This window comes from Vidua macroura, chromosome 26 (genome assembly GCF_024509145.1).
Source record: "Vidua macroura isolate BioBank_ID:100142 chromosome 26, ASM2450914v1, whole genome shotgun sequence".
Classification (NCBI taxonomy): domain Eukaryota; kingdom Metazoa; phylum Chordata; class Aves; order Passeriformes; family Viduidae; genus Vidua; species Vidua macroura.
Window position 1 is genome coordinate 748,788 of NC_071596.1, and position 23,565 is coordinate 772,352.

A 23,565-nucleotide genomic window follows, 5' to 3' on the forward strand; every position below is an offset into this window, starting at 1 on the left:
TCCATGCCTGCCATGGACATCCTACCTGCCCTGTTATCCTCTCCTGCCTGGTGGGGACATGCCTTTTGCCTGTTGGGGATATGCTCTCTGTCTGCCAGGTACATGTCACTCCTGCCTGCTAGGACACCCCGCCCTACCTGCCAGGGACATCCCACCTGCCGTCCTATCCCATCCTGCCGGGGCCGGGGACATGTCCTCTAGGACCTCCACATCCCACCTACCCGTCTGGAGGTATTCCCCTTGCCCTGATTGCCAGGGACTTACTTTGCCCATAGGGCACCTCCACACGCTCGGAGGAGGGCCTGCTTTACTTCTAAGGAGATGCTTCAGTCGCTCCTCTGTTCCACTCGCTTCCCCCCGTTCCCGGCCGGCCCCTTCGCAGGAGTCTGGAAACGCGGTACTAGCGGGTCCCTCTCACTTCGGGGGTCCGAGCTGCCGGACTCATTCGCTCGTCTCCCGGTTTTTCTTACCAATCCGACGCTCCTCTGTGTTGCTCGTCTCACGCTGATCCTAGGGTCCGAAGGTAGCCAGCAACTCCCGAGGGTCCCTCGAAGCAGGTGGTCCAGCTGTCCAGCTGTCCGGGGGTCCTCTTCGGGCGTGGCTCTCCCGGACGAGCCCCCAAATTGAAATGAACAGGGCTAATGTCTTTATTAATGTTCAGCTCTTTATTAAAAAGATCAGCTGGGCAGGGGGCTCGACGCAGAGCTCGCCCCCGCAGTCGTAGCTTTCCCAGGCAGCCAGAAGGAAGGCGGCGTGCAGAGTCGGTCACTGGAATCCCGAGCAGCAGCTGTCCTTTCTCCTTTCCTTGTGGCACACCGGTGGCCCGAGGATGAGGAGGCGTGGTGTGCAGAGTCTGTTGCTGAAGTCCAGAACAACAGCTGTCCCCGCCCCTTCCTTGGTGGCAGCACCAGGGCTCTCTGTCTCTCTATCACCCTACTTCTCAGAGCCTAATCTAGTCTGTTCCTTCTTAGGTGATGGCGACAGTTAAAAGTCAATCAGGGGATGTGTTTCCCTCTTCCTCAGCTAGGGCATTTGCCTGGATTTCTCTACTGTGTTCAGTTTCTGATTTATATTCTTTTTTTCCCTCCTAAAAATACTCCCATGATCCTAAGGGGTTTCTATTTGCATGTTAGTCTCAGAGTGGCAGCGTGGAGGGGTGGGGGGCCGGTTGTTCCCAGGTAGTTTAAAGAAAACAAACAGAGCAATTAGCTAATTAGCATTTCAATATCGGTCTTTTAGTGTTGCCATGGGAACTAGGAAAGCCCTGACCACGTTTCTGGGGAATACCTGGAAACTGTTCATAACAATGGGTATGGCTTTTCCATTTGCTTTGGCAAGAGTAAAAGCCAAACCTGAGGGAATATTCAATTATTCCTTTGTGAATTGTTTGGGATTCTTACCCTGTTAATTTTCAATGTGGCAGGGAGGTGAAGATGTATATTTAAACTGGTATGTGGCCAGGATACTTTGTCTCATTAAATCTCTTTGACAGGAAGCACAGTTAGCACAGACACTACCTTTGGACTTTGCTGTTCAGAACATCCAACCGGGACTGCAGAGACAGCAGCCAGGACAGCTGAACACAGGTGGACACGTCATACTCGGGTCAAGGTCTCTAAAGCCCTGGACATTTGGACTTCTCAACTGGAAGAAAAACATGGGAAACCTCTTGGTCCAGAGGAGTGTGTATGGCAAACAAAATTTCAGCCTCCATACAGACATCAATGCAAAACTTTTTCACTTACTCATACATTGTTAGCAATGTATAAATTAATGGAATTAATGATCATTGGTTCTAAATTACATAACTCTCATAATTAGTATTCTGTCTTCTATTGGCTGTTGAATTTTGCTTCTTATGCTAATTAGTCCTTATTTTTAGTCTTTTTAGTATCTTTTTCCTCCAGTAGGAACTTTCCAACACATATACTGAGTCTTTGTTAGTTTTTTATCTTCTGGCTTCTGTGAAAAAATCCTTATAAGTCCATAATTTCTGCATTCTAGATGTCCAGCTTCAATAATATATTTCCCTGTGCCCGATTTTGTTCATTGAAGCATATCTGAGTTAGTTTAGCAAAATGTAAAGTTTCAGTAATTTTCCCAAGCTGTGTTCCCATAAAAGGAGCATATGACAACTTTATTAAATGCTGGCTAAAAGTGATTTAAGACTAACACACTACTTATAACTTAAATACTTCATTTTAAAAAAATAATTAGAATATAATTAAAACCATTAACTTAAAAATTAGAGAAGTTATATAATTTGGGTCTAGGAAATGGAGCAGCCAAAGCACACAGGTGTATCTGACTGTAAAAATGAAAAGTATAAAGAAGCAAAAAACCCTGGGGAATCAGAGGTTCTAGTTAAAATGACACCTCCTGTCTCAATCCCCAAAGACCCTGTCTATGTTTTCTTTGTTTGGACAAGGGAGAATAGGAGAATAAAAAAAAAGAAAAATAAAATTAAAAGAGGCCAAGAATATTATTAAGAACAACTTATATTCCAAGCTTAGATAACTCATGTGTTGTAGGCAGACACAGATGCTGTTGCAATTACTGTTGTAAATGTAGGTATCATTTCAGACTCCATTTCTTCTGCAGATACCATTCGAGATTAAGATTCCATGGCAGAGGGAAATGCATCTGCAGATGAGTACCCCAATGCAGTTACCATCACACATACCATTCATAATTTGCATCTAAGCTCTGTCTTCCAGCAACCAAGCTGAGAGAGACTCTCTTCTGAGAAGCATAGAGGCACTGTTTACTGGCCTGCTGCACTCTGCTTACCATGGACTCATATCAGAGATGTCACTGAGCAACTACCATGCCTTGTACAGTCGGTGCCAGTGAGCAGCATCAAGAAGGATTACAGAGCCCTGGGAGCAGCAGTAGCTGCTGACTCTGGAGCACAGGTAGTTTTTTCATCAACCTTCCCAGTCAAAGCGAGGGGGTTTGAAAGAGACAGTCCAATCTGGGGAATCAACAAATGGTTACAGGACTGGTGCCACAGCCAAGGGTTTGGCTGCTCAGACCATCAGACTTGCTTTGAACAACCTGGTCTGCTGAGGATAGATGCAGTCCATCTGTCAGAAAAGGCAAAGAGTATCTTCACTCACAGGCTTGCCAAGCTGGAGAAGAGGGCCTTAAAATACAGCTGCTGAAGGAGGAGAGCCTCAGTCCATCCCACTCCTATCACAGAAGCAAGAGACATTCTGAGCCTCAAGGCATTCTGGTCCAGATGGGCCTGCCTGCATCCAGATGCAAGGGCTTCTCCAGCATCATGGGCATAGAGTCATTTTGTTACCACCTCAGCCCCTTCTCAGAAGCTGTGGCCACTGTTCCTGCCCCTTTTCTCTCCAGAAGCCAATGCAATTATTTTCTGCAAGCACTCCTGCAAATCGTAAGGGGAAAACTGGCTTGAGCAGCAGAGCAAGCAGGATCCAGTGCAGACTGCAGTGGGCCATGACCCTTTGCCACTGGGGCAATGCCTGCTGATCCTCAACATTTTGCAAGGAGAGATGGTGATGTGGCAGTGCAGCCAAAGCAAGGGCTGTGTGAAAGGACAGGAGATGGCTTTGGCTGCTCAGGAAACCACAGCTCCCTTCCCACAACTGTGGGTGCTGATAGAGGGCTGGGCAGCTCCCCGCTAGCACTGTCCCAGAGCACTGCCTGGTCTGTGGGCAGGAGGAGGCAGAGCAGCAGGAGAGCAAATACTGGAAGATCTGCAGGTGAGTCAGAGTGTTCACAGGGGCCTGATTGCTCATGGAAGACACATCTTTTCTCTTGTTTCATGCTCTTACCCTCCAAATCTAGCAGAGGGCTTAGCTGGTGTTGGGTAAGAGCATATTCAGGGAGATTCTTCCAGCACACGATTTGTCTGGGTTGAGCTGGGTGTGGGTATGCTAGGACACAAACACTGCAGAGGCATGGCTTTTACAAGTGGTGAGGGCAGCAATGCTGCTGCAGTGGAGAAGGCATTGCTGTGAAGAGGCCCATCAGTCAGATTCTCCCCACTATGGAAGAGAGCATGGAGAGCAAAAGGGCCAAAATGTCATCTGCTGGCCTCCAAGGACAAGATGGCAGTAGGTGTGGGATTCATTTCTCCCTTACACCATCCCAGGGAGGAGCTGCAGAGCTCAGAGGGTGCCGGAGGGTCTGGTAGGGGATACCAGTTTTGCTACAAATGGTGCTTGTGTGGGAAGAAAGGCAATGTTTAGGCGCATGCCTGCTTGCACCCACACCTCTCGGTTCTCCCCCTCCAGGTCATGGAGGTCCTTGCCCTGACCATGGTTACTCTTCTGGCCCTGCTGCCCCCAGCCCAGCCCTGCTCCTCAGAGATTAACAAGGTCAAGGACCTCCTGGAGGTGAACTGCACAGGGCAGGCTCTCAGCGCAGTGCCCCCAGACCTGCCTGCAGAGACAGGCATCCTGCTGCTCAGTGACAATCGCCTGGAGTCCCTCTCCACCACTGCCTTTCTGTCCCTCGCCCAGCTTCAGGACATTGACCTGGCCAACAATCGGCTGGTGGCTCTGCACACAGGGGCCTTGCTGCTGTCCCTGAAGGAGCTGACCCTCTCTCACAATGCACTGTCAGCCCTACCTGTCCTGGAGGGCCTGCCTGCACTCACCCACCTGGCTGTGGCTCACAACAGCCTGGAGACATTGGCCCCAGGGGCTTTCCGCACAGTGCCACAGCTGCAGAACCTGGACTTGCGAGGGAACAAGATGCAGCAGCTGCCTCAGGAGGCCTTTGCAGGGCTGAGGGCACTCAAGGAGTTGGACCTCTCAGACAACCTCCTGAAGGAGCTACCCAAGGAGTTGCTGCAGGACCTGCAGAAGTTGGAGACCCTTTGGCTCTCAGGGAACCAGCTGCAGACCCTGCCAACTGACTTTTTCCCAAAGGGGCACCTCTTCATGTATGTTTTCCTCACTGAGAATCCCTGGCATTGCAACTGTGACCTGCACTACCTCCAGACCTGGATCCAGAAGAATGCTGACATTGTTTATCAGCCAGAGCGGGGCCTGGAGGAAACAAAGGTGGAGGTCGCACCTGAGAAGGTACTGTGCCACAGCCCTGCTGAGCATAGGCAGAAGCCCATCATTCACTTCAAGCTTAAGTGCAGCATCGTGGAGGATGTGGATGAGGAAGGATGGGATGAATATAATTATGGGGAAGAAACAACAGAGAAAGCTACCATGAGCACCTTCCCCCCACATCCATTCATCCCCAAAGAGCACACTACCATGCCCTGTGCTATTACCTCATCTTGCCTTCCCACCCTTACTACCACAAGATCTCCCCTCACCAGACCTTCCCTCAGCACCTCTTGTACCCCCACCCTTTCCCCAAAGACTTTGCTTGTGGTGCTGACAAGCATCAGAGTTCCCAACACCACCACTCCTGTACCAGCCAGTCCCATCATGACACCCACACAGACCCCCAGCACTGCCACCATTCTCACGGCTGCTACCACCATCACCCTGCATAGACCTGCCACCCTTGACAATGCCACCTCACTGCCAACAACTATGAGCAGCAGCTCTTCTAGCACCAGTGGCCATTCTCAAACCACCCTTGCTGCCAGCAGTATCTATGGCAGTCTCATGGGGTCTGCTGGTACATTTCCCACCACTTCCACAGCAGTGCCTTCCACTGCCATGATAGAGGCCTCTTCCACTGTCAGATCTCCATGTCCTCCACTGATGTCAGCCAACACCATGCTTTCCACACATGCCCCAACACTACCACCTCCCCTGGACACCACACACTTCACCCAACCTGCATGTTCCCCCCTACCTTCTCCTCCTCCCCTCTGCCCATGCTCCATCCCAGGACGGGCTGTACCTGTGCTGCGTTTGCAGGCAGGTGGGGAGGGTCTGCAGTGGGGGCAGTGGGTGCTGAGGCACTGCTGCCTGTTGCACTGGATGCTCTACCTGGCTTCCTTGGCTCTGCTGGTCCTGACCATGCTGGCTCTAGCAGGTTGGCTGGCATGGATGTGTCTGGTGGGACAACCCTCCTGGCACCAGTCCCTGCAGACCCAAGAGGTGCGGTATCCACTGATGGAATGGAGGGAGTCAACAGGAAACCCTATGATGCATCTCAGCAGCTTCAAAATCCCCCTCCAGCAACCCACATTCTGTACAATCAAGGAAGTGGAGTTGTGCCCTGAGGTTACCTACTGCACAATTAAAGATCTGGGGATACAGCGCAGTCCTGCAAGTTACTCCTTCTGCACCACAAAGGAGTTGTGGGTTCACCACAGTCCTCTACATACATCAGTCAAGCCTTTCTCCAGGAAGCTGATGGTCACAGACCTTAGCTTCCTGAAGGCCCCATCTGTTTACAGCCTAGACAGGGGTGTTGAGGCCATTGGTGATGTCAGAGTGAAATATGCCGGTAACACCATGTAAATGTTTCTGTACACTCAGAGAAAGAGATTGAGGGTCATGGCTCTGCTTTATATGCTTTGTTTTACAAGGGAAAGATCTACTAGCCTAGGAGGAAGCCATCCAGCTCCTTCCTTTAGTATTCTCAAACAGCCTGAGGTTTCCAGAGCTAAAATAATTACTTGGGTATTTGGCTGAGGAAGATAATGTCCTAAACTGGTCAGTGATAGTCTGGGGCTGCCACTGCCTAGTTTTGGGGTGAGTGTGGGCAAGCAGAATTTATGTTGTGCTCTGTCACAACTGCTTCTGCTCAAATTATGCACACACTTTCTACCCAGTGCCAGGTTCTTAATCACATAATAAATATTCTGTGCCTGAATTTAAAAGGGGTGCTGGTTTGATTTCATTGGACCTGTCACAAGTCCTGGCAGGGCAGTGAATGAGAAATTTGTCTTCAGTATTTGGAATAGTGAAGGCAGAGAAGAAAAGTCCATGGAATCCCAGAATCCTAGAATATCCTGTGTTGGCAGGGACCCCTGAGGATCAAGTCCGATTCCTGGCCCTGCACAGACACCACAGCAATCCCACTCTGTGCCTGAGAGCGTTGTCAAAACACTCCTGGAGCTCTGGCAGCCTTGGAGCTGTGACCATTCCCTGGGGAGACTGTTCAGTGCCTGACCACACCCTCTGGGGGAAGAACCTTTTCCTAATATTGATCCCTTGGGATGCCCCCATGAGGGGGGCACATGAGGGTCCTGCCCCAGGTCCCAGAGAGCAGAGATCAAAGCTGGCCTCTGCCTCCCCTCAGGGGAGTTCTCCACGATGAGGTCTCCCCTCGATGTCCTCCAGACTGAATACATCAAGTGCCCTCAACTGCTACTCATACCCTTCCCCTCTAGACCCTTGCCCATTTCATGGCCTCCTTTGGATACTCTTTAACAGCTTTAGACGCTTTATGTATTCTGGCATTCAAAACTGCACAGTTATACTCCTATTCCTGACTTTGACCCCAAATGTGTGATTCTTCCCTGTGGTACTGAATCACACAAGAAAAAGCATCACACTGGCAGGTAATAAGGAAAGTGCAAGTGTTGATGCTTCTGCATGACCCATTATGGGATGGCCAGATATGGAGGAGTAGGGTGGGAGACTTTGAAGGGCAACAGATATGACTTGTAAGGGATTACACTAGAACAAAGCATTCCAGAGCTGGCCAAACTTTGTGACCACCTGTCTAGATGTCACTCAAACATTTTGGGAGGTGTGAGAACGAGGCAACAGTCACCATTGGTGGGGGTCGAATGGCTCGCTCCAGAACTCGTGCATAAATGCAGCAGCTGGATTCTATGAATCATTTTTCTAGCCTGAAACGCAGTTCCAGTTCTAATTGCCCCAAATGTATTGTCAAACTGCTGTGAGTCAGCATGGCCTTCTGGTAGATTAACTACTGGAGTTCCCCATGTTCCACAGGTGGGAACACGTGCCTGTGCTTGGCCAGCATGAGTATGTCTGCTGGTGAAGGTCTGGTGTGCAAGTGTGTCCATGGACATACACATACTGTGTTTGTAAGAAGGCACTAGTCTGACTGCTGGTGCTGTCCTCTAACCACACCATCCTCTCTATCCCTGTTTCCTGGGAAAACAATGAGACAAGCAGCTCCAGTGCTGGCACAGTCTGAAAGCTCCAACAGTGGGGCCACAGACATCTGGGGAGCAGAGCTGTGGAAAAAAAAAAAAATCTGTGTATCTTGGTGGACAGAAAGGTGAACAAGGTCTAGCAGTGCACCTGACAGCAAAGGGAGGGCAACAAAACCTGAACTGGGTTAACAGAGACAGGGCCAGCAGGCCAAGGGAAGTGATTATCCCCTTCTCCTCAGAACTCTTTAGACTACAATTTTTTGTCTTCTACACATTTGAAGCCAACCAGTTCTCCCCCCATAGGCACTACTGGTATCCCAGTGTTTCTCAGAATCCCATTACCTTTGCCTCTCCTTGCAACTCCTCCCTGAAATTCTCCCACCTCTTCACACAACAAGCACTCCAATCCACTCCAGGAATCCAAGATCTCTCAAAACCACCTAGGAACCCCAAAGCCCCCAGGACCCCCTATCCTATCCCACCGTCAACCCCCACAAATCCTGGCACCTCCATTACTTTATTCCCTCAGGATCCCCTGTGCACCCCAAGATCCCTCTCAGTCCTGAGACACACACTACACACACCCTCGTGCCCAGTGAACACAGGCACACAGAGTCCCAGTGCCCAGCACCACCCACCCAGGACACTCAGGTCACTGGTCTCCTGCTCTCCTCCTGTTCCTTGTGAGAAGCACCTGGATGTCTGGGTTCCCCATCAGAAACAACAAGACCCAGACAGACAGTTCAGAAAGCACTTTTATTCAACCCAAGTGTGGGGGGAAATTGAGGAATTCCTAGCTCTCAGTGAAGGGCTCAGACAAGGGGATTGAGTATTCTTGGAGGCAGAGGGCTACAGTGTGGGGAAGCTTTATGTTCCACAGGTTCACAACAGTCTAGGTCACGTACCCTGAGGGTGAGGTGATGCTGGAAACCACAGAAGGGACCCACTCTTGTAGAGGGATCTGGACACTTTTGTTCCATAGAGGTACCCATGGATGCTATCTGGGTATCCCATGGATTGCAAAGAGTATACCCTAAGCATTATTGGGAGTTTCAGTTGATCTCAAGGGGTCCTTAAGGCAGCTGGGAGCACGCAAGGCAGGGGGTACAGTGAGAACACAGGCTTGTAGGTCAGTATAGGCATGGGGCAAGGTGCCTCGGGTGATCCAGCGCCGGGTACCTGGCTGGTAGGCGTGGATCAGGTGCGTGTCCTGGTAGGTCTCATGACTGTACCCTCCCAGAACAAGCAGCTCCCCTCCCAGCACAGCTGCACCCCCAACTACATGTGCACGGGGGAGAGGGCTGAGGAGGACCCAGACGTTCTTCTTGGGGCTGTAGACCTCAAAGGTCAGCTGGTCCCTGTAGCCAGTCTGCCCAGCCCGCTGACACAGGCCCCCAGCCACATACAGCTGCCCACCTGCCTCCTCCATGACATGGCCAGCTCGCTGGCCATTCATGGGGGCCAGGAGTGTGACAGGTGCACCTGGGACATAGCGGAGCAAGGATGCCTGACACTGGTATGCTTCATCACACCCACCCGACACGTAGAGCTCACCATCCAGGGCACACGCTGCATGCCCACACAGAGCCATTGGCAGGGGCTGGCACCTCCTGGGCAAGGAGAGAGGGAAGGGTGAAGGACAGGTTAAGCAGGGCTGTCCTGCAGTGACCAACTACCTAGGGGTTCCCTGGTGAGCCATGGCTTCATTGACCACTCAGCAGGCAACACTTGCCAACACCTAATGAGCCCCAGTGGACAACATCAGCTGACACAGAATGGATGCCCCACAGATGGGGCCATCACTGTTCAACACTTTATAGTCGCCACACCATTGGTCAACCACAGTGGGCTCTATTAATGGACAACCTTGGCCATCACCCCATGAATTTTCTCCCTATAAGAGGAATCAAACTACTTTTCTCATTGGCAGATGGCAAACAAGACCTGCAATGAACACACTGCTGGCCAAAAACTCATTTGCCACCTACTAGTCAACACTGGCTAACACCTAGTCCCCAAGGGACATGGTTGTTCAACACCCAGTAAACCCCTCTCAAATACCACTGCAGGTCCATCCTCCACTGGAGACTTAGTGTCACAAAGCACTCAGTAGGCACCATGGCCAAGATAAGGGGCTCTGAGGGAAAAGGAAAATTAGGCATCGGCTGGAGCAGCCTCACCTCCAGGTGTCATTAGCCAGGTCGTAGCACTCCACAGTATCTGTGCAGTAGAGTTCCCCTGAGCTGCCCCCCAGGGCATAGATGAAATTACCAAGTGCCACAGCAGCAAAGTAGCTCCGTCCACATGTCATACTGGCCAGACGCTCCCAGGAATCATCCATAGGCTGGTACCTGGGTTTGAAAGGCAAAGGGGCAAGAGACTACCTGTTACCTATAACACCATGAGCTGATGTTGGCACCACTGAGGGCAACAACCTACCTACAACTTGCCAGTCCCATAATGCCTTGGGGTCACCTTGCATGGGAATATCCCCTCCTTCTGGACAATATCAAACCCATAATGTCCTGGGGCATCTCCAGATAGAAGCCTCCTGCTCCTACTCCCAAAAAGCCTGTAACACCCCAGAGTAGGAGGGCATCTCTGAGTCCTATACCCAACCCTTCCCAGAATGTCTTGGGGCCACTTGACCAGCTGCAATGCCACAATGTCTTGGATCCACGGGGCAGCTCTTAGCTCTAGCAATACCTCCCACAATGTCCGGGTGCCACATGCCAACTCCAAGTCCTCTGTAGCTCTCACCTGTAGACACTGGTTAAGGTGTCATGGACCCCGTAGTAGTGCTTTCCACCCAGGACATAGAGGTTGTTGCCCACCACAGTTACAGCATGACGGAAGCGTGGGCCATCAGGAAAGTGTCCCAGTGCCCGCCACTCAACCTGCTTCACCAGCCCCACAGCACTGAGGTAGCGGTCTGCAAACCAGAGGTGTCTGCTGGGCTTCCGGGCAGCCAGGTTGCCCTTTACTTTGTCTCCACCACAAACCACCAACACTTCTTGCAAGGAACGTACCCGGCATGGCAGCTGGGCCATGGGGGTGAAACTTGCTACCATGAGCTCGCGGAGGACCTTTGGGTTAGCTACCCCTGCAGTCACAGATGGGACCTTCTTCAGCTCCAGGCTGGACATGAGGGCAAAGCGAACAGATGACAAGATCTCTTTGGCTAGATCCTCCTGGCCATCTCCATTGGCCATAAGCCACCGAGATGCTGCTTCCAAGGCTTCCAGTTCGTGGAGGACATTGAGACCATCAGAGCGGAGGAGGCGGATGAGAAGGTGTGCAGGAAGATCCAGGAAGGCCGGTGTAACCACCACACAGGGAAAGGTGGCCAAGATGTAGTTCTCTGCTATATGGACCACCTCATCCAACCCATAGGCCACAGCAAAGGCCAGCACATCAGGGACAGTTTCTGGGGTCAGGCCATGGGTGAAAACATCCAGGCAGAGAGTGAGAAGCCCCCAGGCCTGGTAGCGCAGGGAGGTCTCAGCTGCCTCTAAGACCATGGGCCATGGCCCTGCTACAGCTCCTGTGTAGGCAAAGGAGAGGAGGAGACGCAGCTCGGCTGGGGACAGCCCCGTAACCAACGGGTCAGCAGGGTCATGGGTGGCCTCTCGCATGGGGCAGGTGAAAAGGGCCCGGAAGAAGTCACAGGAGCAGCTCAGGGCCAGTCGCTGAACTAGGAGGAAGGAGGAATAATGGTGGGAAGCAGCAGGGGACCCTCTACAGTGTGCAACCCCCGGAACTCAGGTGTCCTGGCCCCATGCCCATCAAAGTCCCAGCTCTGCCAAACGGAGCAGCCCTGTGGGCACCTCTAGAGCCTGATCCCCACCTGGAGCTGCAGTCTTATCATCCCCACCAGAGGACTTGGCTGTCCCACAGCACCCTGTCCCACTCCTCAGCCCCTGATAGGGATCCCCACCTCCTGCCCACCTGGGATGACCTCGTTCCCTGCCTGGAGCTGAAGGTCACAGCCCACACCATTGGCATGGAGCTGCTCCATGGCTCTTAGCGTCTCCCACTGCTCCTCCAGGGGCTTAGGACCTTCTTCCTGATTGTCAATCTCCAGACGCAGGGCGCAGGCAGCCATCAGTCGGGGGGCACCCAGGGCCCGGGCAGCCTCCTCCACCTCTTTTGCCTGGCCATGGGGCACAATTCCCCCATAGGCAAAGGTGAGCACAGCCCGCCAGCCCCACAGCGTGGCCCCAGGTGGCAGGGGGACATGAGGTAGAGGATCTTGGCCGAGTTGTCTGGTCCTGCCCTCCAGGAAGCGGTGGAAGAAGGAGCTGATGGAGGCCAGGACCACAGCATGAGCCATGTCACCCTCTGGGCCCACGGCCACATCCACCAGCTGTCCTGTGGTGCGGAGATGGTCAGCCACAGCCAGGAAGTGTCCAGCGTGAGCCCCATCCCGCAGGCTCCACTGGTCTGGGGCCGGCCCCTCTGCAACCCACATCTTGCCTGTGGAAACACATGGAGCAGGGAGTCAGGGAGCTGTCTGCACAGCTGGAGCCTCTGGCCCATGGCTGGAGTACTGGCTGGGGACATGGGGTCTTGCTACTGGTACTGCCACATAGCAAAGCCACTGGATCCACCACCAAATCCTCTACCCCACAGCCAGGGCCACCACACTCTGTTACTGCTCCATTACTGAATTTGATGCTTCTTGGCAAAACCGCAGCTTCATAGGTGAGAACAACAGCCCATTTCACTGCCCCATATCTGAGCTTGATCTCCTCACCTGCCTCATCTCTGAACCCTTAGCAAGAAGCTACTGACCCACAGCTAAGGCTGCCTCCCCACATACCTCAGGCCACTGTCACCACTCAGACCTTCAGTCCTATAGCACACACAACCATACCTTTCCTCAGCCATTGCCCCATAGCTGAAACTACTGATGGTCCAACAGCAACCAAGCTGCTGGCCCCCAGCGAAGCGCCTGTCACACCTGCTTGGTGTGTGGCAGTGCCTGCTGTGCACTGCCTGTCGTGTGTCACACTGCCTGTCACACATTGTGATGCGTTATCCTGCTAGTTGTCTGCAATGTTACATGTCATGCTCCCCTGCACTGCGTACTGTCGAGGTCTGCTGACTATCATATTACTGCCACCCCTTGCCCCCACCATGTTGCTCGCTGTTTGCGCAGTGTTGCTTGTCCTCGCTCAGGCCATGCACTGCAGCCCAGTGAAGCGGTTGCTGTATGCCGTGCCCCTGCATTACTGCGTGGCCTGTTATGCTGTGCCCTGCACTTGTCCCCCTTACCGCCTGCTGCTGCTCTGCGGAACTTCTGTGACCCCCTAGGAATGTGCTCGGGTAATTATAGACTGGACAGAACACGTGGCCTCAGCCAGGAGCTGGGAGAGGCTGAGGCAGAGGGAGGTCCAAGGCCTCAGAGTCCCCAGGCTGGGACAGTGGGTCACTGAATTCTCTGAGGACAGGCAGCAGGGCTAGCTGAAGCTGACAGGAGCTCTGTAAACTCTGTGCTACCCTAAGCAGCTCCTGCTGGGGATCCCTGGCCCCTCAGGCCCCTCTCTTAAACCTTGATCTTCTCCAGAGCACAGGGTGAAGCAGAGCCCCCACCCAAGCCCTCAGGTAGGAAACAATCGCCTACTCCCACACCCCCATTAGGGAGCAGATAGGTCCACTACCACTTGCTGTGCTCCTGAGAGCTGTGCTGTGCTGAGCTGTGTGACTCTCAAAGAGTTGGGGGTCTCAGCTCCAGGAGGAAACCAGCCCCTTGGCCCAGCCTCAAGTGCCCCCAGGACCACCCCGCAAACACCCAGGACCCCAGCAGCCCCAGAGCAACACAGCCTGCCATGGCTGTGACTGTGTCCCAGTATCACCGTCTTTCCCTCTGCTGTCCTCTGGTGCACCAATCTCATCTTGTCCCCTCTCCTTGCACCCCATGTTCCCTTCTCCCACGCACTGGCGTCCCCCATGCTCACATTCTCCATCTCTATAACTCATGCACCCATCCCCTAGTGTCCCATCTCTGTACCACACTGTTCCCACATGACCAGTTGAATTCTGTGTCCCCAAAAATGTTCTCACATCCTCTACAAGTCCATTCTTCAGTACTTACCTATCCTGCTTGTGAATTTTTTTCTATCTAGTTAGAATTTCCCTATCTTGTTACTTCCCATCCTTCACTGCACACCTGAGCCTCCACTTTCTGTAGCCACTAAGTAGTGAAAAAGTGCTAGTACATCAAATCTTGACCTTTCCTCCAGGCAAACTGATCCAGTTCTCACCTCTCTTTGTGTATCCTGTGCCTCCATGCTCTCCATCTCCTTAGTGGGTTTGCAGGACACCCTTGTTTGTTCATAAAAAAGTCAATCGGATATAGCTATAAGCAACCTGCTCCAGTTATCAGCTGGCGTTCAGGGGTCCCTTCCAGCCTCAGATATTCCTCACTTTCAACCCTGAAGCACTTAGCTCTAGACCTCCTGAAATGCTTTTTGGACAAAGACCCCAGGCTCCCCAACACATTGTGAGCAACCCACAACTTCTTCCCTACCCCACCTTCCCCATCTTCAGCTCAGAGCCAAGCACTTCTTCAGAAGCTTTGGCTCTAGACCCTCACTGATGGGCTCAGTGCAGTGTAATCCCACACCTTGTCAAGAAGCCCCACAGGGCCCACTCAACTACAAGAACCTCACCCAAGCTACAGCATAGTGCTCACACTTGAGCACAAAATACCGAGACATGGAGGCAAAGTAACTTGTGCACAGAAATCACAGCCAGACCAGAAGATGCTGCTTCCTCTTCAGCAGCTCCAGCTTTCTGCACCTCAGCCCAAATGCTGGGAAACAGCCATATGACACCACCATGTTGTGACAACTGCTGATTGGACCAAATCTTTATTACATGATGTCCTAAGTACATACAGCGTTTGGAAGCCAGTTCACAGGGGGAAAGGTGACATTTACAGCTTAGGAGGTCCCGTCAGCCTCCAGCCCTCCTTGTTACCGATCTTCATGAGAGCTGCAGTTATTCCGAACCCCAGACATGCTGTGGTGCCAGTGAGGTAACTGTGAGCTGAAGAAAACACATCAAACCAGAAAGACCCATTAAGGCACAAGTCCTTTGCAATAGATCTTGATAGACTGCCATTTTTCATAAGTCCTTTGACCATCAGCAACATTGTCTGGCCAGGGGAATTGGAGAAGTGACCTTTTTATAAAATTGAGTTCTCATGCTTATGACTTGCAATTTGAGATATCAATTTCAGTAATCCACTGCCCCATCCCCTTAAGTGGGCAATCTTAAATGGTTCATTTGAGTGACAAAAATAACTATCACTGCTTTGAACTCTCATGAGCTCAACAACTAGGACAAGTAAATTTTCACCAAAATTAAAACTTAAAAAAATCCCTCACTTCATTAGGTTTGAGGATGAATGTCTACAGAAAACAGAGTTGTGTCAGTATCTGCAGGAGATGCTTAAGGCTTACAAAGGGCTATAGAAGCAACAGCAGCAGGACACAGCTTGTCCATCAGACTATGTAACAAATTCACAAGGCAGATACTAGATTGTACTTGCTGTCTAAAATAAATCACACACTTGTTGCCAAAAAAACATGGATTTCCACAACTATATCTTTCCTATCCTGCAATTTTAAGGTATAACTGGTAGCTCTTACTGGCAGTACTGAGTGAGCTCTCCTTTCATTCTGTATATCACTTCAGGTTCCCTTTGGTATCCTCCCCTCCTACAGCCATATTTACTTTAGCAGGCCCACACAATGCCAATGAAACTGGCATGAATAGAGGCTGAGATGAATCATTACCAAAGAAGCCTGACATCAACATTCTTTAACATTTTTCCCCAACTGAAAAGTTTCTAAAACCAGCAAGGGCACATTTCAACACAGACATTGCCCACAGTTACCTCTCACTCCCAAGACAGCTCCTGCTGCACAGCCACCTATGAAATAGTTCAAAGGATCCTCTGGTTCCTCCCGGACTTGGGCACTGAGACAGGTACTTAAGCCAAACACAGCTCCCAGTGTAGCTGCAAAGAAGTAAAAAAACAAAAACCAAAATCCTCAAGGACCAGAGAATTCACACTGAGAACAACTTCAATATTCACAGTAACTACAATGGTAAATGAAGAAAGATCCCTTTCCTATTTCCCAGGGACATCCTATCCCAGCTGCTACAGTGAGACTCAGCATTCACTCAGTCCCACTCAGCTTCCCTGGGTTTCTCCCCCTGCACTGCTTCGAGCTGGAGCCTTAGCGCACTCCACACCTACTGCCACCAAACAGCACCGCATGCTGCCAGGGTATCAACTAACAGCCCTTCCCGACAAGGCATGGGGCACCCCTGACAGCTGGGAGGACTGGAGGGGAGCAGTGGTGTCTGTGCAGCCACTTCCCCAGCTTTGCCTGGACTCTGCACTGTAACTTAGCCCTCAAGTCCCTGTGAAGCCACCTCACAGCACCAGGCAGAGCAACCCCAAGGGCACTGCTCTCCCTATACACTGCTAGTCCTGGCACTTTCTTCCTCTGCCTGCCTGGGGCTCACAATGGTTACTGGATAGTAGGAAAATTTATTGAGTTTGTCAATTATTCTTGTTTGTAAACTGACTTTGAAATTAAAAATTTTGAATTGAACTAAGAAACTGCAAAGTAGAAGCACCCTGTCCACTGAATTACACACTTTGTCCCATCAGACCCTACACTGATATAACTGCAAACTTTGGCAAAGAGCTGTGTCAAGAACAGCTGGGTTTGTATCTAATACAAACTCTTGATCATGAAACATGAATCTGTCTACCAGGCACCATGTGCAGATTTCAATTCATCTTTCTTGGGAACAACAAAAATGTCCAGATTAAAAATTTTCAATCCGTATATAAAACAAGCAGCTCCTGTTACAAACCTATGCAGAAAATGAATTATGCTGATGCCAAAATCAACTGAAAAGAGCACTGCAGAAACAAAACCCCCAGACCTAGGACTGCATTTCAACTTTCCTGCTCTCCCTGCTTTGGACCAAGGCATCTGTAGGCCAAATGCACAGCTTGAGGCAATGAGGTGCGGCTCCTGAATGGCAGACAGGACAAATCTTTCCTCATGTATGAAAGTGGTAAGAGGACCCAATATGCCTGTTTAGGATTAAGGGATTTATTGAAATCACACTTGATTACATGATCCAGTCCCTTCATAATGACCTCAACTCATTAGAGGAGATGCCAGATCCTGGTTAGAGTCGCACTACTCAAAAATGCAAACCTGGACTGACTATGCCCCGTCTCAAAGCACCAGCATTTGGGGAGAGACAGAGGTGGCACAAACCACTGAATCAGACTGAAAAGCAAAAGTCTGCTAAGAGGAAAACTGCACTTGACAAGGGACAGAGTGAGCTTCAACCATGCAGCCCCTTCAGCTTCCTGCTCCTCTCTTCAGCATCCACTTTCTCTTTCAAAGACAATTCAAGACAACTACATGGTTTCTCCTTGTCTATATGACATGACGGGAAAAACCTACAACGCCTAAATATATTAAGTAAAAACCTAAATTTGCTTATACTATGTTGTTGCCCACAAACTGAGTATTCTAGAAATACAAAAAAACATAATGTACCTTTTACTCTAGACTGCAAAAATATGTTACCTCACCTGCAAACCAAGGACATGTCTTTCCATTTCAGTGTTCTGGCTCTTGACTAAACAACGACCCAAGACCGGTGGAAGAGAGAACCACCGAAACCGTGCAGGGGCAGAGGCAAGGGCAAAAGTGAGGGCGCACGCAGCCAGACCGGGCACAGGCGAGGCTGGCGTCCCTGCGGAATTCCATCCTATAGTTACAGTGCCGAGGGGCCCGGCCCTTACCCATCGTGACACTGTCCGCCGCCGCCGTCTGCAATGCGGCCAGAGCCGAGCCGGGCCGCAGCAGGATGATGCGATACGCCGCCCCGACCAGGCCTGCAACACAGCACTGCGCGTCATTGCCCGGGCCCGGGCCCCGCTCGCCGCCCCCCCGCGTGCCTCCCTTCCCCCCGGTGCCCACCCGCGGCCGCGCCAACGCGCGTGGCGAGCCAGGTGCGCTGCGGGCACTGCTCGCCTTCGGGCCCGTCCCAATAGCCCGCCATGGCGACAAGGGCACAACCGAGGTATCGCGAGAGGACGCCGCGGCACCGCCCCTCGAGAGGGCGAGGCCAGGGATCGTCCCGCGGGCACGCGCGTGGCGAGCGCGGTGGCCCCTTCCCTTCCCATCCCCCTCCCCTCCCTTCCCCTTCCCCTTCCCCTTCCCTCCCGCAGGGAGCCAGGATCCCCGCGCGGGCCGGGACTTCTGCCCGGGCTGGGACTGTGCTCCGCACCAGCCGCTGCCCGAGCACACCCGCACTGTCACTGGCCTAAGGGATTTCTACCTTATGTTCCCAGATGCCCCACCCGCGGCTCCCAGGCTGTTTGCCTAAGCCTGGGGCTGTGACCCCACCGTTTGTCTTTGCTGGCTGCTTGCGGGGTGGGGAGATCAGTGTGGTTTTGTTTTGTTGTTGGTATTTTGCATTTTTGTTGGGCAAGGGTTGTTTTTTGTTTGTGGTTCGTTTTTGTTTTTGGTCGGGTCTACAACTCTTACTTATTGGCGCTTGAAATATCTTTAATAAATTTTCAAAGATTTTGATTTAATTCTCTGTGTCTATACTGCTGTATGGTCGTATTTCCTTCTGAAATAATCAAGATGCTTTGACACAGGCTATAGAGATGCTGTATACATTGATTTTTCTAGTTGTTCACAGTACACTAATAAAAAGACAACTCTCTACTGTGCCTTCTTGGTGATGTACAGAAAATCACACAATGAAAAGCCAATATCCATAAAGGAGACTGAAGAGTCCTGCAACTTTATTTGAATAAAGGGAGAGTCCACAGGTACACAGGCCCATGGCGTTTTTTCTCTCGAGGTTTCGGAGGACGCAGCTTCCTTTTATCCCAAATTCCCAGCCGCACGTTGCCCTCTTCCTTTTCCCATTGGCTGAGGTACTAGGAAGGTACAGCCTTCCCAAACGCCTTACCACATATTCCACCTAGAACCTGTCATTTTACCCCAAAGGTCAGAAGTCAGGTTTGTCCTCAGCTTGTCTGTTTCAGGAGTTGGGCTATCTGGGCTTGGTAACAAACCTGCTTGAAGTTAGTAGAGATGTTAAGACCCATCAAATTGGTTTGTAAAGACATTAGCATGCATCTCCCCTATCAGTGACACCCCTTCAAGCAAAGCCGTTCAGTTGTTTTACTGACTCTTGAAATAACTCCAAGATCTGAGTGAAGAAGTCTACAACTGTATCCTTGTTAGCTCAAGCTTTCTCACCTCTCTACCTCTTTTCCCTGTATGTGAAAAGCATATTAAATACTTGATTTCTGCATTTTCCAGTATGCTGCGTCTCCCACAATATCTCTTTCTCATAGGAGCTAAAAACAGCTGGAGTTGGATGCTACTGCTCCATTATCCAAAGGAATTTTTTCTAGTGCTGTATCCTGCTGGCAGTAAAGTTGGGGCTTCATGAGCCTGGCAGCAGGAAAAGGAGAAGGGGCATGGCCAGGGTTCGGTAGCTGCGCCGTGCTGTATCACACCGTAGATGTGCTGGGGTGCACTCACAACGTGGCAGGCAAATCACCTCCGTTCCAGAGCTGTCTCAGTGCCAGAAGGAGCGGGTGTGGAGTGCATTCACAACACAGGGCCTTCCACTGACCCTCGGCTTGGGCATTGTGAAAAATGTTTTTGTGGTTCATGTCAATTGGCAATAAAATCAGCAAATGCTTGTATTTGTTGTGTCGAAAGTGGATACATTCCCTGCGATAACTACAAAGAACGGTTTTGAAACTTTCTGACTGAATAGCTAAATAAAGCATTGAAATAGAAGAAGTATAGTAGAGTAAAGAGATGAGGTAGCCAGACAACTGATGCTTAGAATAAAATAGAGGAAGTTGTGGTAAAACAAAGGGATAGTGACAAAGCGACTAAATGCTTACATATAATAAAAAGCTTGATGCACTTGACAAAATCATGTAGCAGACACCGGTGTAAGGCCTCCCTCCAGATGACCACAAGAAGGACAGGAAGCCAATGACCACCTGGAAAGATTATGAAATTGCTGATCCCAGCTTATTGATATTTGCTCATTTGGACTAACCAAGCACATTGGAAAATGCTTTGTAGGCTTTAAAGCAGTATATATATTTTGCCGAACTTGTAAGTGGTGAGTGCCGTTAGTGGAGCGGTGACTCCCCGGCCACCCAGCCCTGGCTCGCTTGCTTTCTTTAAAATAAAGGCTATAGAAATAAAATTCGGTTTGGCTATTGAAATTTTATATCATTGCTTCCTCTGCATGCCAGAGAGCTAGCTGTTCTTATACACAGAATCAATGCCACCATCAGGCACTTACTGGTGCTTTAATAAAGGAAGCATTTTTTAGAACAGCTTTACCCTTCTCCAAAGCTCTTCCTAAGCACACCACATGAAGGGCTGTGTGACCCTTCCAGACAGCACGATGGAGAAAACACTTGCCTGCAGGGTGGCATATGTTGCAAATGTTCTCTCCTCAATAAAAACCATACAGAAGCCTCAGATATTCCTCACTTTCAACCCTGAAGCACTTAGCTCTAGACCTCCTGAAATGCTTTTTGGACAAAGACCCCAGGCTCCCCAACACATTGTGAGCAACCCACAACTTCTTCCCTACCCCACCTTCCCCATCTTCAGCTCAGAGCCAAGCACTTCTTCAGAAGCTTTGGCTCTAGACCCTCACTGATGGGCTCAGTGCAGTGTAATCCCACACCTTGTCAAGAAGCCCCACAGGGCCCACTCAACTACAAGAACCTCACCCAAGCTACAGCATAGTGCTCACACTTGAGCACAAAATACCGAGACATGGAGGCAAAGTAACTTGTGCACAGAAATCACAGCCAGACCAGAAGATGCTGCATCTTCTGAATATTGCACACGGCAAGACTCTACACCATTAAGTAACAAATAGTTTTCTGGCATCCAAGGAACTCTTAAAAGGTCTTCGGAGACCATATCCCATGCAGTAGATTCATAATGCGTCTTCCACCGACAAGGGAGGTGTGACAAAGAATTCGCATCTCTCCAGCTTTGTAGCAGGTACAATGTCTGTAGCTGCAAGACTCTGCATACCAGTGTCTACAGCTTTCCACTTGCCTTGTGGATAGACTGCAGCTAACTGGTACAGTACACTACTGGTAGTGGTTTATTCAGCAGATACATATCCTTGGGCTGCAGACCTTCCCCAGGCAGTCAACGCTGTTAAGACAGCTACAATAAGAGGGAACAGTTACCTTACTATAAATGGGCAAGTTCCAAGGAAAGCAATGCATAATTAATGTAACATTACTCCTAAAACACTAACTTGGTTCCAAATGTTTTTACTGTTGATAAATTAACTTGCTGATACAGGATATTAGTTCCCTTAAATGGGGAGAGGAGCTCCTCATTGTACTACAAGCTGCAGATAACTGTGTTATAGATGAGTAATGCCATGGCTGACTCTCACAACTAAAGAGCAAATATGATGTATATGTTAAGAGAAGTTTTGTAGATGTGTAGTTATGTTTCTCCCCCCTTGCATTGTTCCCACAGGATGGCCTGGGTAGTTGGGACATTTGGGAGGGACGGCTTGTTGCTATGGTAGTACCTGACCTCCACTCAAGATGTAAGAAAGTGATCTCCACCACTGGACAGTGAAGAAGGAGTCTACTGACAAAACTTTGGGAGCAGCTAAAGGGTTAAAAGATCCATTGTGAAGATGAGCAGATGGTGATGGAATCCTTTGCTCCCAGCGCACTGTATTATTTTCTCTATTCAGTCTTCTGTTGTATTTTTTTATAAGGTTTTAATAAACCTCCTAAATTTTTTGAAAGTGAGTATCATTTCTCACAAATGGGGACTGGTCCGGGATATATGCCTCGCCCCAGTGGCCCTAGGACTTTTCAAAAGAGGCACACCCCTGCCACAAGTTTGGCAGATTCTATGACTTTCCCAGGACTACCAGTAATCACAGGTTAAAACCCCGAAGGCACCAGGAGACTGAATAAAGAAAAAAGGGGAAGGGGAGGTGAGTACCATCTTCATAACTATTTTTGGCCAGACTGTAATTTGGTAATTCTGACATATGGTCAGCTTCAAACAAGTAATACACGGGACCTGTCCTGGTCTGTTAAAGCTTCAGGATATTGGACAGTCGGAAGGGAAAAACAGTGGGACACATGGGGGGACCCCATGGACAAGGACCCCTTGGCTGGAGAGACATGTGAGATTTAAGGATTTTGGGGACTTGGGAGCAGGGCAGCTGCTGAAGGGCTTGTGGAGTTTGTGGCGGGGGTTGCCCATCAGGGAAGAGTGCGCTTGTGTCAGGACAGCTGAGCAGAGTAGATGGGGGTGGGGGGGGGGGGTTGCTGCAGCCAAAGCCGGATCAGGCTGGGGGGAGGGAGCCAGGCAGGACAGAGAGCAGAGTGCAACCGTGGGACCAGAGCATGAGGAATGGCAGGGAGCAATCTGGTGATATGGAAGTCCCTGGATCGTAGGGGTTTTTTTAGTTTTTGGAAGAGAGGTAAAGTTTTTTCTCTCTCTTCCCTTTCCTTCTCTTTCCTCCTTTCCTTGTTTTCTTTTTTTTTTCCCCTCCTTTCCTCTTCCTTTCTTAGGAAGGCGGGCCTTGCTGGGAGGGCCAGTGGTTACCTGTCGAGATGGGATTGTGAACAAGTAGGGAATTCCCCAAGGTGGAAGGAAGAAGTGAGGGAGTACCAATAGGGATACCCCCAGATAGGCCACTAGGAAGGAAACTAGCCCGGTGGAAATATGACCCCAATACCAGAAAGAAGGACGAGCTCAAAATGATTCGGTACTGCATGGTAGAATGGGCTAAAAGGGAAATTAGGAGTGATCATGCACACTGGCCGAGATATAGATCAGATGAAGGATGGATATGTTGGGCATAAAACATCTATGTAACAGCTAAGAAACCATTCAATCAGGGAGAGGGTGGCTATGCTACCTACTGGGAAGGGGAGACTTCAACCTCAAAGGTGAGTGTGTTTAAGGTATCAGAAAATAAAGAATGGGACCTGTTAGAACACTTCCCTCTCCATCTCCAGTAGCCCCAACTGTACCTCCCTTGCCCCCTGATGGGTCTAGCCAAAACACTAGGAACAGAATGGCACAATGAGAGGAAAGCAGATCAGGGGATGGGAACCAAGCAATAATATCATATCCTCTGAGAAAAATACCACTGGGTGGGGTGCAGGGAGGAATTGGATTTGTAACTGTACCTCTCAATTCCTCTGACATGAGAATGTTCAAGAAAGAATTATAAGAGGACCCCATTGAATTACTAGAGGACCCCCTTGGATTAGTGGAACAGTTAGGCCAGTTTCTGGGGCCCAATATTTATACATGGGAAGAGATGCAATCAGTAATGACCACGTTATTCACACCAGAGGAAAGACAGATGATCCGGGTGGCTGGGATACGGAGATGGGAAAGGGAGCATGTGCAAGGACCTCC

At 50.4% G+C, this 23,565-nt stretch overlaps 4 protein-coding genes across 4 annotated transcripts in view; 1 reads left to right on the forward strand and 3 right to left on the reverse strand.

Moving 5' to 3' along the window:
• The first annotated feature begins 3,676 nt into the window (after nucleotides 1–3,676).
• LOC128819285 (platelet glycoprotein Ib alpha chain-like) lies at nucleotides 3,677–6,662 on the forward strand. The gene is made up of 2 exons (XM_053999355.1): nucleotides 3,677–3,731; nucleotides 4,266–6,662. Exon 2 carries the CDS (start codon nucleotides 4,269–4,271, stop codon nucleotides 6,411–6,413), a length of 2,145 nt encoding a protein of 714 aa, XP_053855330.1. The 5' UTR covers nucleotides 3,677–3,731; nucleotides 4,266–4,268; the 3' UTR covers nucleotides 6,414–6,662.
• Nucleotides 6,663–8,763: 2,101 nt separating this feature from the next.
• On the reverse strand, nucleotides 8,764–12,977 carry KLHL33 (kelch like family member 33). The gene is made up of 5 exons (XM_053999730.1): nucleotides 12,903–12,977; nucleotides 11,975–12,502; nucleotides 10,787–11,720; nucleotides 10,207–10,377; nucleotides 8,764–9,636 (listed from the first exon to the last, which is right to left on the reverse strand). The coding sequence occupies exons 1-5, from the start codon at nucleotides 12,922–12,924 to the stop codon at nucleotides 9,060–9,062; spliced, it is 2,232 nt and encodes a 743-aa protein (XP_053855705.1). The 5' UTR covers nucleotides 12,925–12,977; the 3' UTR covers nucleotides 8,764–9,059.
• A 1,908-nt stretch (nucleotides 12,978–14,885) lies between these two features.
• Nucleotides 14,886–18,174, reverse strand: NDUFA11 (NADH:ubiquinone oxidoreductase subunit A11). Its single transcript, XM_053999697.1, has 4 exons — nucleotides 18,058–18,174; nucleotides 17,880–17,972; nucleotides 15,933–16,055; nucleotides 14,886–15,079 (listed from the first exon to the last, which is right to left on the reverse strand). The coding sequence occupies exons 1-4, from the start codon at nucleotides 18,137–18,139 to the stop codon at nucleotides 14,967–14,969; spliced, it is 411 nt and encodes a 136-aa protein (XP_053855672.1). The 5' UTR covers nucleotides 18,140–18,174; the 3' UTR covers nucleotides 14,886–14,966.
• A 688-nt stretch (nucleotides 18,175–18,862) lies between these two features.
• RANBP3 (RAN binding protein 3) overlaps nucleotides 18,863–23,565 on the reverse strand; it is a 71,257-nt gene continuing 66,554 nt past the window's right edge. Inside the window, exon 19 of the mRNA XM_053999261.1 lies at nucleotides 18,863–21,321. The gene's annotated coding sequence lies outside the window, so the exon portion shown is untranslated. The remainder of the gene's footprint in view (nucleotides 21,322–23,565) is intronic.

Excerpts from the sequence above, each read along its gene's own strand:
- LOC128819285 (XM_053999355.1), top strand. The coding sequence starts at position 4,269 with ATGGAGGTCCTTGCCCTGACCATGGTTACTCTTCTGGCCCTGCTGCCC.
- KLHL33 (XM_053999730.1), bottom strand. The coding sequence starts at position 12,924 with ATGGGGCAATGGCTGAGGAAAG. Across the intron at positions 12,503-12,902 it reads GGGGCAATGGCTGAGGAAAG|GCAAGATGTGGGTTGCAGAG; the intron begins GTATGGTTGTGT and ends GTGTTTCCACAG. Across the intron at positions 9,637-10,206 it reads CTGGCTAATGACACCTGGAG|GAGGTGCCAGCCCCTGCCAA; the intron begins GTGAGGCTGCTC and ends CTCCTTGCCCAG.
- NDUFA11 (XM_053999697.1), bottom strand. The coding sequence starts at position 18,139 with ATGGCGGGCTATTGGGACGGGCCCGAAGGCGAGCAGTGCCCGCAGCGC. Across the intron at positions 17,973-18,057 it reads GCGCGTTGGCGCGGCCGCGG|GCCTGGTCGGGGCGGCGTAT; the intron begins GTGGGCACCGGG and ends GCTGTGTTGCAG. Across the intron at positions 16,056-17,879 it reads GGCGGACAGTGTCACGATGG|CTACACTGGGAGCTGTGTTT; the intron begins GTAAGGGCCGGG and ends ACTTCTTTGCAG.